Source organism: Lagenorhynchus albirostris, chromosome 3, assembly GCF_949774975.1.
Source record: "Lagenorhynchus albirostris chromosome 3, mLagAlb1.1, whole genome shotgun sequence".
Classification (NCBI taxonomy): domain Eukaryota; kingdom Metazoa; phylum Chordata; class Mammalia; order Artiodactyla; family Delphinidae; genus Lagenorhynchus; species Lagenorhynchus albirostris.
In genome coordinates, this window is record NC_083097.1 from 160,302,799 (window position 1) to 160,318,700 (window position 15,902).

Below are 15,902 nucleotides of genomic sequence, written 5' to 3' on the forward strand. Positions count from 1 at the left end.
CCTTCGGAGTGGGCGGCCCCGCCCCCGGGAGCTGATTGGGCGGGGCTTAAATTTGCATAGAGGGCGTGCCACGGGCTGCGACGGACGGGCACTCGGGCGTGGCCGGGTCCCGGGAGTTCTGGGGCCCGGGACTCAGACGCGGGACGACTCTGAGGTGGGGGGAATAGTATAATGAGGGAGGGGGGCCCGGGAGGGAGCTGGTTCAGACCTGCCAGGCTTCCCCCGATGTCAGTGGGCGACCCTGACCTGCTGAGCCTGACCCTAATTCGGACCCTGTCTGTAACCCCCTGCTATCTCCTACTCTGGACTAACTTCAACCTGAGTGAAATGTAACTCCGACCCGGGACCTGAAGCCCCAGGCACCGAGACTTTCTCGAAGTCAACCCTGACCCTTGCTCTCACCCAAATGGAGGGACTGCAGAGAGGGGCTCTGGGGTCGCTGAGGGACCTCGCCCAGCTCTGTGCCTCCTGCAGCTGAATGTGTGACCCACGTGCTTCGACAGGAGGGTAACAGACCCCTCGGTGGCTGGGCGCCCTCCTCCACTTCAAAGGTCAGCTTCCAGGACTGGACCCCCTCCCTGGGATCCCAGCACCACCCAGCACAGGTCCAGGCCCAGAGGGGGATCAGAGCAGGATTAATGAGTGAATCAAGGTGGAAAGAATTACAGGATGAAGATGACTTTTGACTGGGCAATCCTGGAGAAGCCCCCAGTCTGAAGGAGGCAGAGCTACCACATACTCCCTATCCCCGTGGGATCAGAACTGGGCCAGAGGGGTCAGGGAGGGCTTCCCCCAAAGAGGGGTGGAGCATTTATACTGGGCCTTGAAGCATGAGTAGGAGTTTGCCACTGGTAGAAGAGGGAACAGGACTTGCAAAGGTTCAGAGAAAGAGTGCAGAACATTCTTTGGTGGGGGAAGATGAAGCCAGAGCAGTGAGTGAAAGTAGATTGAGCTGGGCACCCAAAGAGAGGCTTGGAGATGGGGGAGGGGGTCCACTGGGGCAGATGAAAGGGGAGAGCAGGTGGGTTGCAATGGCTGCCTGGTGTCCACCTTCTAACAAGACAACAGGAGGTGACTGGACCCCTGGACTCAGGGGAGAATATGTGGAGATATTAGTATGTGGGGGACACTGAAGAAGGCAACAGAGACCCTGCCTCTCCCCACACCTGTTTCCCCATCTGTGACATGGGCAGTTTGGACCCCCAGCCTGGGCATAGATTTCTCTTTGGACCAAAAAAACTAGGGTTCACACTGTGTCATAAAGGTGGGGATCAGGGTTCCTGCCTCTCCCACCCCATCTTTGCTGCCCTTCAGTGTCCAACACCAGACACTCAGGTGTCCCAAGAACACACCAGGGCCTAGGCCAGGTTGGGGGCTTCTGCCTGGGCTCAAAGGCACAGAACAAGGCTTGGGGAGTGTGGAGGTGGCTGGGGAGGCCTGGGGCCCTCGAGAGCTGCTCTGTTTACCCAAGACCGCCTGCCTGCCTCTGACGCAACAAGCAGGCTCTGGTTACGTGAGGGCGGCAGCTGGAGCAGCTCTAGGAGCAGCCCGGGCTGGGCCAGCTGGGGCTGCCCACTATGGGCCACACCTCTTGCCCCCTCACCACTGGGGCTTGCTCCTGTGTTCTTGCCCCTGCCACGTTGTCTCCTTCCACCACTCATGGTGGAAACACCCTTCCCATTCCGGTCCATACCATCTTCTATCATTCACACCGTTTCCTATAATGGCTCCTTTTCTGCCTTTACCCCTGTTCCTGTCCTATACCCTCCCCCATCGCTGGCTGTGTTACCCCATGTGGACCCACACCCCCCACTGGGCCAATCAAAAGTCTCGACCTCAGTCTTCTCAGATGAGGAGACACTCTTAGGTGCTGGAGTAAGAGGTTGGGGGGTTGAAAAGGAGATTTCGGGGGAGAAGGGAATGGAAAAGGCCAGAGAGGAAGATCTGGGAAAGGGGCCTGGAAGACGGGGAAGGTGGAGACAGGGATGGGAAGGTAAGGAGGTGTAGAAGCTGTTCCCCACAAGTCCCCCTCTCCAGATCCTCTCCCAGAATGTCAACAGGGGAAGCCTTTGAAGGATCCTCCATGGCAAGGACAGTGTGGTCCAGTGGGTAGGGCTTCAGGGTTCGAGGACCCTGGGTTCCCATCCCAGCTCTGACTCCCACTCGCTGTGTGACCTCAGGCCAGTCACTTCACCCCTCTGAGCCTGTTTGCTCATGTGAAAAATGGGGACAATAGTAGTCTCTCCTCTGGGGGGGGAGAAGCGTTTCAAGGTCGGCCTCCAATGCCCCCTCCTCCTCCAAAAGCCTTACCTATCCCCCCTCCCATCTGTTGTTCTGACACCCCCATCCCTCCTTCTACCTGAGCGCTGACCCCGTGGTTTAGAAATGTCTCTGTCCAGCTCTGTCTCCCGGAGCCTGGGCCGTGTGTTGTGGTAGCACAAAAGGGGTGTTTCCATGGGTTTCTTGAAGAACTGGAGTCCTGGAGAGGGTCTGAGTAGCGTAGGGGCATGCGGACCAATCTTGGGGCATCCAGAGGCCTTGCTGGGGGATGAGGCAGGGGCCAGGAAGGGGCTTCCCAGGGGCAGGACCCTCAGAGTACACAGCAGGCCTGAAATAAAAACTAGGACTTGGGGCTTCCCTGGTGGCACAGTGTTTGAGAGTCCGCCTGCCGATGCAGGGGACACGGGTTCGTGCCCCGGTCCGGGAAGATCCCACATGCCGCGGAGTGGCTGGGCCCGTGAGCCATGGGCGCTGAGCCTGCGCGTCCGGAGCCTGTACTCCGCAACGGGAGAGGCCACAACAGTGAGAGGCCCGCGTACCGCAAAACAAAACAAAACAAAACAAAACAAAAAACCAGGGGCTAAGAACAAAAAGCCAAAACTCAAGTCTGATTCCCATCCTGACCACTGTGGACCAACTGGAGACAAGTCACCGCCCTCCCGGGCCTCCTTTTACTCCATCCACAAATTTGAAGGAGACTGGTGGAGGGTGGGGGGGACAGTTCCAACACTTAACCCAGGGAGCCCTTCCGGGTTACCCCCACCCGTGGGTGCTAGGCTCCCTACTTGAATGCTCCGTGGCACGGAGAGTTCCCTGTCGCTCTCCTGGCTGCCCACCTATTTCTGGGAGCAAGTCTTAGCGAGCTAGGTCTGGGCATGCCCACACCCTTCACTCCGGGCGGGGGGGTGGGGCGGGGGGGGAGGGGGTAAGTCGGCCAGAGCGTCGAGGCAGATGCGATGTGTTGCTGGGTAATCTGGCCTTGCGGAGCCTTAGTTCGCTTTCTAGAAAATGGAAGCAAGAACGTATGAAGTGAAAAAGGACGGAGGGTCACGATGCACCCTTCAGGATCGGCCAAGACTGGGGACGGGGGCTTGAATCAGGGGCTAAGAAGAGCTTGGAGGCGGAGTGCCCGGCCAAGGCTTTGCCTCTTGCGCCCCCTTGCGGCCGGCAGGGGACGGACGTTCGCCCGGCATGAAAGGCGAGCCGGCCACGCAGAGCAAATAACCAGCATCTCCGTGAGCCCCAGGATTTGGGGTGGTGGAGCATCTAACAACCCACAGTCCTGCACAAACCTCTTTGAGAGTACTGGCTAAGGTCATGTTCAGGGGCCGTGGGTGACAGGGAGCCCTCGGAAGGTCTAGGGCACCTCATGACTGCCCCCCACTAACTCACAGCACCTGAGCCATCCAAGCTGCCTCTGGGATACATGCAGTTACCTCATCTGCCTGTCTGTCCAGCGGGTCTGAGCCCTGGAGCCAGGGTTGGTCTCTCTGGCTCACCGGGGCATCCCCTGGGCAGGCAGGGCCTAGCTCAGAGAGAACCGTCAATGATGGATACATGGCTGCATGGCAGGAGGAGAGATGGACGAGAGGTGCCTTCAGAGTGGGTGGAGAGGGAGGGTGACTCTGTGGGGGTTACACACCAGGCAGGGCCTAAAACAGTGTGAACCTGAGGCTCTTCCCTCCCCCTCAACTGAGCTGGGGCAGGGGGAAGGCATGATGGTAGCACACAGGCCCCCAGTACACCCTAGGAGAGGTGAGAGAGGGCTGACCCTGTTTCCTGGTGGTGGGAGGCAATTATTAATACCTCCTGTGTTCCTGAACCTCCTCCCAGGCCCTCAGGCCCCTCCACAGCCCTGATACCCCACCAGGACCCTCTCTGTCTCCCCTAGGGTGCCCTTGGCCTTTGCCACCCCTCTCGTCCAACCACTTCTCTGGGCCAAACTGGGGGATCCTCCCAGGGCAGTGAGCCTGGGACCCACCCTGGCTCTACCCTCGACAACTCAATTCTGCTCTTCTTTATACATTTTGCTGGGCACTTTGTTGGCACACAGCTGGCCTCGGAGGTGTACAAACCATGGGCCATGATCTCCCAGGCTTGGAATTCGCAGGGATCAGATCAGCGTGGGCTCTTCTCAAGTCAGCAGAAACAGACTCAAAGCAATTTTGGCAAATACAGTAATTTTAGGGACTCATGAAACTGAAGAATTGAGATTTTCTAGTGTCAGGTACAGCTGGATCCAGGGCCCCAGGCAATGTTCTCAGGTCCCCTGGTCCATCTGCCGAGCTCACCAACCCCAGAAGGAAGATGGTACTTTTCCAGCAAAATCCTCACGGAAGATCTCTCATTGGATCGCATGCCCATCTCAAACCAATCACTGTGACCTGGGAGATGGGGGGCTCTGACTAGCCAGGCCAGGGTCCCGCATCCACCCCTGGAGTTAGGGTGGCTTCTCCTTATGGTCTGAGCCTGAGGTGGGCATTTCTGCTCGAGGCAGAATGCAGTCCAGGCAGGCAGGTACACGAATGCCTGCCTCAGCCTGTAGAGAAGGTCCAGTCCAGCCTTCCTTGTTGAGATGGAGAAAGGTAGCACCAGGGAGGGTCGGTGCCAGACCCATGGCACACAGCATGTCAGAGGCAGGGCTGGGACCAAACTAGGCCGGGGTCTGCTCTTCTCTGTGTGATCTCGCACAAACAATGCCACCTCTTGGAGCCTCTCTTTTCCCTCTGCGTTTGGGTGACATCTGCCTGATAGGGCTGTCTGAGGATGAAAGATGACCCTCGTGAAGCCTCCAGCACAGATCTGGGCACACAGCAGGTGCACGATCAGGACCGTCATGGTGGCAGTTACTGGTCCGAGGGGCCATGGCCGTGTCCATGGCCAGTGGGGGCGGGTAAGAATCCAGAGGCAGCAAAGCCTCGTCTCAGGACATTCATGGCTGGCCCAGAGGCTCCAGGCAAGAGCAAGAGGAATGCGCCGGCCACACTTACTTGGTCTTCTGTCCCTGCCAAGTCCCACAAGGCTGTGTCCAAGGGTCCAAGCTTTGGTCGGGCTGGGGGGCAAGAGGTGAGTCAAGGCGAGGTCTGAGAGACCCCTAGGGCTGCAGGGTAGCCCTGATGAGGTGGCGTCTGAGGAAAATCCTGGGCGAGGCTGAGGGAAGAGGTGAAGCACTGGGAGTTAGAGGGTCTGGGTGTGAATCCTGGCATTTCCAGTCACTCGCCTCTCTGAGCCTCAGTTTCCTCTTCTGTAAAATGAGGCTGTGTGTAGAGCCCGGGGCCTGGAGAAGCAGGGGAGGCCAGGACTTGATCCTGTGAAGGTCACCTACAACCCTTGGGGGGGGGCAGTCTGGGGAGAAGTGGGAGTGGAGGCTCCGAGGTAGGGAGTGGGGCGGCAATTCTGGGGAGCAGAGCAGGGTCTGTAGGTACACAGGTGGGATCGGGCGGAGCCACAGAGCAGTTTGTTCTGAGGGGCCGCGGCAGTAGCAGTAAAGGGACGGCAGATGACCCAGGATGTTCACGCCTTGCCTGGAGGCTCCAGGCAGGAGCAGGAGAAACACACTGACTGTGGACGGGTGGAGAGGGCAGCATCTTTGAGGCTTGAGGGTGGGAGGCACCAGGGCACAGGGGATAGGATGGGGGAGATTTTGGGGTGTGGGTCCAGACTGGTGGGCAACAATGGGTGGGGAAATGGGGTGGGTTGCTGACCCCCTTGGCAACCCCTCTTGCTCCAGGCCCTCCCAGATGTCCCCCAAGTGACCCCACAGTCTGTGGGATTCCTCATCACCCCGATGCCCAGAGCTAAGCCTGTCACATAGCAAGTGCCCGATAAGAACTCTGACTGCACACCCATGAACTCTGCTGCCTCTTGGCTCTCGGGGCGGCTGCTCTAGGAGTTGTGGGGGCCCTGTCCCCTGCCACGCCTCCCTTGACCCTCTGAGAAGACCTCCACAGCACAGAGCACAATCACAGCAAATGAGCAGGGGGCTGTGAGAGCTACACAAGCTGCGGGCACAGTCAGTCCCTTGGGTACCTCCAATCTGCCTGTGTCTGCCCTGCATGAGCACAGAATAACAAGACACTAGGCCTTTCTTGGTGCCACGCTCTCCTCAGATGGTCAACCACACCTCCCAGTACTGAAGCCTTCCTGCAGTCCTCGCCCATCTGGTCCTGGTCACGTGACTGGCCTTGACCAATGGGACAGCCATAACTGAAGCAAGGGAAGGCTGGATGAACACGTGCACACCGGGCGCCCAACCACCAGGAGAAGCTTGGGCTGTCCTGCTGGAGAGGCCACGTGGAGGACCAGACACCCCCCTCCCCACCAGCAGCAGACAGCACTGGTCAAGGGCCAGATGTGAGGCTACTTCTGACTCTCTGGCCCCATCAAGCTCCCACAAGAGCCACAAGTAGCACCCAGGTGAGCCCAGCAAAACTGCCCGGCTGAGTCCAACCCAAAGTGCACGACCGTAAGCAGGCGAATGATTGGTGTCATAAGCCACTAAGTTTTGGGATAGTTTGTCATGCAGCAGTAGCTGACTGCTACAATACACATCACTGTATGCAGATGCGCCTAATGAAGCACTCTGACAGAAGGGAAAAGCAGAGACCAGAGTGGGGAGGGACTTGCTCAGGGTCACACAGCAGGTCAGCAGTAGAATGAAGATTCCAGAGCTGGGTGGATAACAGTCCTGCTGGGTTCCGCCTGAGACAATGTGTTTGGGTAAAGCAAGCAGCTGGCATGTGGAAGGGTATGGAAAATGAGGCTCCCCTCTGTCTTGGGGGGCAGGGGTCCTTGGGATCAGGACAGGGCCTGTGGCCTGGATAAGGGGCAGGAAGATGACAGAGAAAGCACAAGGGAGATGGGCTGACAACAGCCCCGAGCAGCAGAGGGCACAGGTGCCCCTACCCTCTACCCTCCCACGGATGAAACCATCCTACAAGCCTAGGGAGAAAACTCGAGTGGTTAGTCAAGTAGGTCCGTTCTTGGATGCCGAGAACGTGGGTTAGTTCAGAGCAAGGAGCACAGAGAGGCTTATGGCCCCACTTGGCACTGACCTGAGTCAGAGGGGCCAAAGCACCTCCAAGTCTCTTCCGGGATCAGGCTGAAGAGGGCGGGGGCGGTTCCTCGGGGCTGGAACAAAACATGTGCAGCGTCCATGAGGCTGAGGTCAGAGGCCATGAGGCCTGCTCGGCTAGGCTGGATTGTGCATTGGGGTCACACTCCAGTCCCCCAAGACCCCTGGCCTGAGCCTTCAGGGCATCCTCTGTAAAAATGGGACCAGCCACCCACTTCAGAGGTCGTGCCTGGGAGCTTCAAACCCCCAGGGCTTGCAAAGAGACGCAATAGCAGGTGAGTAGCTACTACGCAAGCTGCTACTGGTGCCTTTCAGAAGCACGGTGCATTTTCGCAACAGCAGGCAGAAGCAGGGCTTCTGGAAGCAGCTGGGAAACTGAGTTAAAAGTAAAAGCTATGGTTTTTGAGGCCCTACTGTGTGTATGGCACTGTGCAAGGCTTGACGCAGTGAACTCCAGTCCCAATGGCTGTCACCCACCCGGGCCAGAGCAGCCAGAGCCAGATGGTTATTTGGTGCAGGGGAACCATCATGAACCCCTCTCACGCTACCCTCAGAGGGCAGGTTGCTGCACATCCCTTCTTGCACATTTGCAAGGCCTTTTTGGTTTTTGTTGTTGCTTGTTTTTTAAGTCTTTTTTGGTTTTGACAGTTCTTTTGTCTCAATTATCACAGGCAGCAACACAGTTTTTTTTTCTTTCTAAGTGCCTGGTCGGGGACAGGCATACCAGAACCCCACACTGAAGGAGCCAGACACATCTCAAGCTCGAGTGATGGCTTATAGCACGTGTGCATGTGTTTACATGTGTGTTTATTAAGTTATAATGAAAACCAAAACAAAAAGAGCTACTTCTCCAAAAACTCTCTCCCCGGTATGTAAGAACTGTAAGTAGTTTTCATTTTTAGACCGTCTGGTCATTGGCTCAAAGCCTCTTTCAGCTCCGAGCGCCCTCCCAGCTGCCCTCGAGGCCCCTGCCCACCCCCTGAACCCGTCTCCCTTTCGCTCACCCACTGCAGCCACACCCACCTCAGATGTTCCTCCAACACACCCAGCTCACCAGGCCCCGGGCCTTTGCCCTGCCACTGACGTGCCTGGAGCACCAACCCCGGGTCATATCTGTCTGCAGGTTGTTCAAGCCTCTGCTCACACCTCTGCCGTCTCCCCAGAGAGGCCCCCCACAGCCCTTTTCCTCCTTCACATGTGTCTGAAATGTTCTTGTGTGTTCCGTGTTTACCTGGTTGCTGTGTGTCTCCCCGTGAGGCCACGAGCACACCTTTCTTGGTCACTACCGTGTCCCCAGCACCCAGCCCAGGGCCAGGCACACAGCAGAGCTCAGGAGCTGGGTGCCGAGTGACTGAACTCTCCCACTACAGACGCCAAAGGATGAAAGGAAGTCACTGGCCACCATGAGATGAAGAGAGGGAGTTGTCTGAGGAGCGAGAAGTGGCAGTTCCTGGCTGAGCAGCGAAGGTCCTTACAGCAAGGAGGCTGAGAGCAGCAGGGGCGGGCGGTCCTGGGAACTACCTGTGGCCCTGGGCTGTGGCGTTCATGTGGTCTCGGATGCTGATGGCCTGTTTGAGGAGGCCCTCCACGCTGCGGAAGTAGACGCTGCTGTCGACAAGGTTCTTCACGGCGCTGAAATGGGAGGATGGATCCAGTCAGAGGCACCACGCTCTCTTCGCCCCCCAACCAGAGCTCAGCGGATGCCTGTGCGGGCCAGCACTCATCAGGCACCTGGAGGATTCCATGGGCCTCCCTGAGGGCTCCCTGTGGGCTTAAAGATTAGACTTCCCTATGCAACAGAGCACTGGATGGCAACATGCAACTTTCGCTTAACGGCTGCTAGATTATCTAATGCTTTGAAGGAGCTATAAGCACGCAAAAGTGACCTCAAAAATATCTTGCTTTCCTCTTAGGTAACCTATTCCTGCCTCTGAAGGAAGCTTGTCAACTGGACTGTGAAAAGCTCTAGAGGTGAGTTTAGACTCATCACCATTAGAGGGGCACTACTGCAAAGCTGTGCTAAGCTCTGGTGTTGAAGCTACATTGATGGATGTCTAATGAAAATGTCCCTTCCAACAGCACTACAGGAACATATTCACCAAGCCACGTGGGGCCTTGCTAACGCCAGAAAGTTGCCTGTGCAACAACACCTGCAGTAAAAATAAGAGGGTCGTTTTAAAGTCCTTCTGTTAAAGACAAAGAAATCACTCCCATTTATTATCAGTCAGGGACCTGCTTATGGCTATGAGATCAAAAGGCAGGAGCGTCGGCTGTTGCCGCTCCGTTAACTTGCTCATCTGACACCACCAAATGTAGTCAGCTTTCCTAGTGCCCGTCCACCTTGATAAAAAGCTATCTAGGGCTTCCCTGGTGGCGCAGTGATTGAGGGTCCGCCTGCCGATGCAGGGGACACGGGTTCGTGCCCCGGTCCGGGAAGATCCCACATGCCGTCAAGCGGCTGGGCCTGTGAGCCATGGCCGCTGGGCCTGCGCGTCCGGAGCCTGTGCTCCGCAACGGGAGAGGCCCGCGTACCGCAAAAAAAAAAAGCTATCTAACGTAAGCTCACTACTGAATAGTTCACCCCAACCAATATACCATTTTAACATCTTTCAGTTTTACACCAACCATTAATGCTGCATAAAGCATTCAGACAACTAAAAGGGCACTTTCATGTCCGTAAAGGAAACAGTCTTTCAGCATTAGAGAAATTCACATCTCACTAAAGAGAAGTGCTCAGAGCTCGGAGCAGACTGGCCCCCTGCCTAGCCTAGGGCTGCTAAGCACTTGAAATATGGTTCATGAGACTGAGGAGCTGAATCTTCCATTTTATTTGATTAAAATTTAAGTGTAAACAGCCACCTGGGATCCGGGCTCCTGCACTGGATAGCACGGCTAGAGGAACTGGGAGAAAGTACAGACTGATTTGTTATTCCTTGAACCTGGACCTTTCTGATGAACTCTGGGCTGTCTGGGAACTATTCAGCAGCTGCGAGAAAAACTCCCATTTCTTTTCTACTCTTCCTGGAGCTAAGGAGGGTGTCTGTGACCACCATCCTCAGGAAGATGCCATCTGTCTGGGTCACCCTCCCGTCCCAGCGGAAGGGCCAAGGCTGGTGAAGGCAGAACTCCCAGAGGCACGACTTCCTGTCAAGGAACCTTCGACCACACAACAGAAACAGGCAGGCAAACCGCACAGTGCCACGGACGAGAGCTGCTGGGGAGTATCCAGCCTCCACCAAAACAACCCACAGCCCAAGCCAGGGGCAAACAGCACTCCTAATTAAAGTCGCCAACTCCTAAAGCAAACGGAACAAGCCAGGTCATGAAATACAGTCATGGGGAACAGAACCAACAGGAGCACAGGAGGCAAGGCTGGCAAAGCTGCAACAATGGGAAGAAACACCAACTACTGCTTTTTATTCTCAGGCACGTCTCTCACTTGGGGTTAAAAAATCTGGATATTTAGAGAAAGTTAAACAAACAAAAATAATAAATGGTATATCCACGGTCACAGAAGCTTTATTCATAGTAGCCAAAACATGGAAGCAACCCAGATGTCCATCAACAGATGAATGGATAAACAAAATGTGGTCCATCCATATGATAGAATATTACTCAGCCCTAAAAAAGGAAATTCTGACACATGCTACAACATGGATGAACCTTGAACACATTACAGTAAGTGAAAGAAGTTGGTCTCTGAAAGACAAATACTGTATGATTCCACCTATGTGAGGTTCCTAGAACAGTCAGATTCTTAGACAGAAAGCAGAATGGTGGGTGCCAGGAATGGGGGGCGGGAAACAGGGAGTTAGTGTTTAATGGGGACAGAGTTGCAGTTTTGCAAGATGAAAAGAATTCTGGAGACGGATGGTGGGGATAGTTGCACGGCATTATGAGTGTATTTAATACCACTGAACTGTATACTTAAAAATGGTTAAGATGAGGAATTTGCATCTTAACCACAAGATAAAAAATTGGAAAGAAATAAACATTAAAAAATAAACAGTCATGTTCATGTTTTGGCCCTCCCCCCCAGCTGCCATCCACCCCATCAGCCAGTCTGTGGTCCCCAACTGTGGGTGGGAAACATTGGCCCCTTGAGGCACCTCCTGGAGTCCTTATCAGCCCCTCCTGTGACAGATGGGGAGGGGCTGAGGGCCAGGAAGAAGCCAGCAAATAGCGAGAAGCACAGGTCTGGGCTGGAATTTTGCCCTGTGGCCAGGTGAGTCCAGACCCGCATGCCTCTACTCAGGCAGGGCAAGGCTCACGGGCAGCCGGCTGAGATGCCCCTGAACACCCGGGGCATAACAGGGCGACCGCGGCAGCGCAGAGGCTGTGGCGCTCACCTGCAGGCGTACTCCACCGTGTAGATGGCTCCCTGGCTTTGCTCCTCCCACCGCTGCATGTCAGCCTGCAGGGGGTTGGGGGCTGTTAGCAGGGGTGGCTGCGACCTCCATCCTCCCAGCTCTCTGGGATGGAGCACCCGAACACCAATCCCCATGGCTGTAGAGAGCAGCCCCCTCCAGCCCCTGATCTTTCCTCCTGCCACTCCCACCCCTCATCAGTCTGGGCTTTCTGTGAACACATGGCGACTATGGCTCAGGGCCTTTGAGCAGGCTGTTCTCTCTGCCTGGCATATCCTTCCCTCACACGGCTGCCTCCTTCTCACCACACAGGTCACAACTAATGCAGACCCTGCTGTCCCCTTCTTCCAAATCTGCCCCAGATCTATCCACCCAGCCCCTATCTGGGCTGGTGACCATGTGCCTCCTTGCTGGTGTCCCAGCCTTGACCCCTGCACCAACAGAGTAGGCCCCAGCTCACAAGGTGCAGACCCTGGGAGAGGTCGGTGGCTGGGGCGGGGACGGCTCACCTTATGCTGGGCCAGCTCGGGCAGAGAGCGGCGCACGTGCTCCTGCAGCCGGTACAGGGCCACGGATGGCTCGTTGGCCAGGACGTAGACACTCTCAGTGAACTTGTCTGTTACTGGGTCCAGGATCGACAGTCGGCAAAGTGGGACGGGAGGGTAGGGTGGACAGGGGGTCAAGGAGACAAAGCATCAGACTCCTGGTTGCTCAACCCGTGAGTCCAGCCAGAGTAAAGAGGAGGATCCAGTGTCCCTCCCAGTGGCTGGGTCACCTGTGGCCCCGGTGATGGGTTGCAGGAGATGGTCACAGCAGGGCCGAACAACTCCATCTGGGAGTCACAAAAGGGCCTTAATCTTTTTTTTTAAATAAATGTATGTATGTATGTATGTATGTATGTATTTATGGCTGCGTTGGGTCCTCGTTGCTGCGTGCGGGCTTTCTCTAGTTGTGGCAAGCAGGGGCTACTCTTCGTTGTGGTGCGCGGGCTTCTCATTGAGGTGGCTTCTCTTGTTGTGGAGCACGGGCTCTAGGCGCACGGGCTTCAGTAGTTGTGGCACGCGGGCTCAGTAGTTGTGGCTCGCGGGCTCAGTAGTTGTGGCTCGCGGGCTCTAGAGCGCAGGGCTTCAATCTTGATGACATTAATGTGTCCAGTGAATTCATGATCTTTCCCTTCCCAAACCCACTTACAGTGGACACTGCTACCACCTGCTCGGATCTACTCACATTCCTTTTACCCCAGTGACAAAATCCAAGATTCTTCTTCAGATGCCCACTGGCTACCAGACCCAAAAGTGCCTGGAAGTTTACATGGGTGGATGGCTCTCAGCCATGACTGACCACCGAGGGGTAGGAAAGCCCATGTCCTGTGCTGTGTGTCGAAACAACTCAGAGGTGTGACCCATCCCTGTGAGCTCCCCTGTGGGAACAGACTGTGGCTTCTTTCTGCAGGATTTTACCTGAGGTCACTCCTTGCTCAGCTTCCTCCCCGGCCCTGTCCTGTTTGCCCCCTCTCCTCTGTGGGGTTCTCTTGGTAGGTTGACTACACACAAATCCTCATCCCAGGGTCTGCTTCAACAAACAGCAGCCAGCTGGTTGTCCCTGCCCTTCCTACCCCATCAATGAGCAGACCCTGCTTGTTCTGTCACAAAACAAAGCCCAGAACTCACCCATTCTTTTTTTTTTTTTTTTTTTTTTTTTTTTGCTGTACGTGGGCCTCTCACCGTTGTGGCCTCTCCCATTGCGGAGTACAGGCTCTGGATGCGCAGGCTCAGCGGCCATGGCTCACGCGCCCAGCCGCTCCACGGCATGTGGGATCTTCCCGGACCGGGGCACAAACTCGTGTCCCCTGCATCGGCAGGTGGACTCTCAACCACTGAGCCACCAGGGAAGCCCCAGAACTCACCCATTCTTAACACTGTACTGCCCTCACTGGTCCAGACACAGCTGTCTCCCACCTGGATGCCAAACTCAGCTGCTCTCTGGTCTCCCCGCGCCCACTCCTGCCAACAATCCAATCCCCACAAAACAGATGGCATGAGCTCCTAAAGAATATATCAGATATGTCTTTCCCTTGGTTGAAACACTCCCATCAGCCAAAAATTAAATCTGCCTTCCTTAACATGGCCCTTAAGGCCCTGTATGTTCTACCTGCTGTTACCCGCCTCTGCCCTCCTCAGCCACTGCCCCAGGCACAATGGCCTCCTAGCTGGTCCTTGGACACTCTCGGCACTGTCGAAAAGAACTTTCTGCGATGATGGAAAGTTTCTATAATCTATACTGCCCAATATGGTAGCCACTAGTCACATATGGCTACTGAACACTTGAAATGTGACTGATGTGACCCAGAAACTGAATTTTAAATTTTATCTAACTTTAATTAATTTAAATATGCATAAGTACTGTGACCAGTAGCTACTGTATTGCAGCACAGCTCTGAAGACTTTGCCACCTCAGGGCCCTCATACCTGTTGATCCCACCACTGACACTGCCTCCCTCCCCCCCCCCAACCATCATTTCTCTTAATCCCTCATGTCTCAGCTCAAATGTCACCTCCTGGGCAAGGCCTTCCCTAATCACCAAGCTTAATCAGATGTCCCTTCACCTTCACTCTCAGCCTCAGCACTTTGTTCATTTCCCTTATGCTTAAAATCTCACTCTATTTTTTTCTTAAATTTTATATTGGAGTACAGTTGATTTACAATGTTGTGTTAGTTTCAGGTGTAAAAATTCTCATTCTTTATTAGGTTACATGTTTACCTAAAATTTGATTTGTGAGGGCATGGGCTTCTCTGAGCCTGTTTCCTCATATGCAAAAATGGAATGATAAAGGTACCCACCTCAAGGTTTGTTACAGAGATGGACCCTATGCTATTGTGCAGGGCAGTGTAGTTTGTGAGGGAGAGAACCCACGTGTGTCTGGGAGTCAAGGGAGGATGTCTATGAGTCTGTCCAGTTTGGGTTTGTCCAGCTCACCACGGTGTCCTGACTCAGGCAGAGCCCAGCCTGCCACCTCCAAACTATGTGTCCTCTTACCTTCTTAGGCCTCCTTGTTTTGAAAATGAGCACAGTAGCTTACACCTCACAGTGCTAATATGAAGGATACGGAATTACATGTACTTGTGACTTCTAAATAATTAACTAGTGGGAGTTGCCTGGTAGCCTAGTGGTTAGGATTCCGGGCTTTCACTGCTGTGGCCTGGGGTTCAACTGAGGGAACTGAGATTTCACAAACTGGGTAGCACAGCCAGTTTGTGGGGGAACTGAGATTTCACAAACTGGGTAGCACAGCCAAAAACAAACTATAAACAAATAAATTTGTTAAAAAAAAAAAGAAAAAATTAACTAGTAATAACATATATAATAAAGTATCAAAGACATTTATACTTTAAAAATAACTTGTGGCATTTTGTAATTTGTAACTATGTGATTTACATATATTTGATAAGTCGATGTAAACGTATGCAAATGCATAAATACAAAGGAAACAATACGCACAGCAACTGCCATGCCCCAAGCGTTCTTCCAATGCTTTACAGATATCAGATTACTGGGGGCTTCCCTGGGGGGCTTCCCTGGTGGTGCAGTGGTTAAGAATCCCCTTGCCAATGCCGGAGACACGGGTCCCAGCCCTGGTCGGAGGAGATCCCACACGCCGCGGAGCAACTAAGCACGGGTTTTACAACTACTGAGCCTGCGCTCTACAGCCCGTGAGCCACAACTACTGAGCCTGTGTGCCACAACTACCGAAGCCCGCGCGCCTAGAGCCCGTGCTCCGCAACAAGAGAAGCCACCGCAGTGAGAAGCCTCCGCACCGCAAGTAAGAGTAGCCCCCACTCACCGCAACTAGAGAAAGCCCGCACAGCAACCAAGACACAACACAGCCAAAAATAAACAAATAAAATTTAAAAATATTTATCAAGTTACTGAATTATCACAACAATTTTATGGGGGGAGGGAGGGAGGGAGTCTATTATACTCTCCATTGTACAGATGACAAAATCGAGGCACAGAGACTTTCTAAAGGTTTCAAAACTAGTCAGCGGCCGAGCCGCGATTTCGTGGCAGTTCAATCACACCTCCCAAACGCTCCCTCCGCGCCTTGGCCCCCTCCCGCCCCCAGTCTGGTCGCCCTTTTGCGAGTTCCTGACCCCTCCGCCCGCCCGGGGCCCCACACCAC

General features: G+C 54.6%; 1 protein-coding gene across 6 annotated transcripts in view; it reads right to left on the reverse strand.

Annotated features, from left to right (window-relative positions):
* Nucleotides 1-15,902, reverse strand: part of BORCS8 (BLOC-1 related complex subunit 8) — a 34,724-nt gene that overhangs the window by 18,298 nt on the left and 524 nt on the right. Inside the window, exons 2-6 of one of the 6 annotated variants that reach the window (XM_060144857.1) lie at nt 12,231-12,343; nt 11,704-11,768; nt 8,876-8,986; nt 7,335-7,410; nt 2,372-2,608 (exon numbers count right to left, since the gene is read on the reverse strand). In XM_060144857.1, coding sequence (XP_060000840.1) covers nt 7,377-7,410; nt 8,876-8,986; nt 11,704-11,768; nt 12,231-12,343 — 323 coding nt within the window. In that variant the 3' untranslated portion in view covers nt 2,372-2,608; nt 7,335-7,376. Of the gene's footprint in view, nt 1-2,359; nt 3,282-4,443; nt 5,558-7,334; nt 7,411-8,875; nt 8,987-11,703; nt 11,769-12,230; nt 12,344-15,902 lie in introns of those variants that run through there. The other 5 variants (XM_060144858.1, XM_060144856.1, XM_060144860.1 and 2 more) reach the window with 5 other exon arrangements.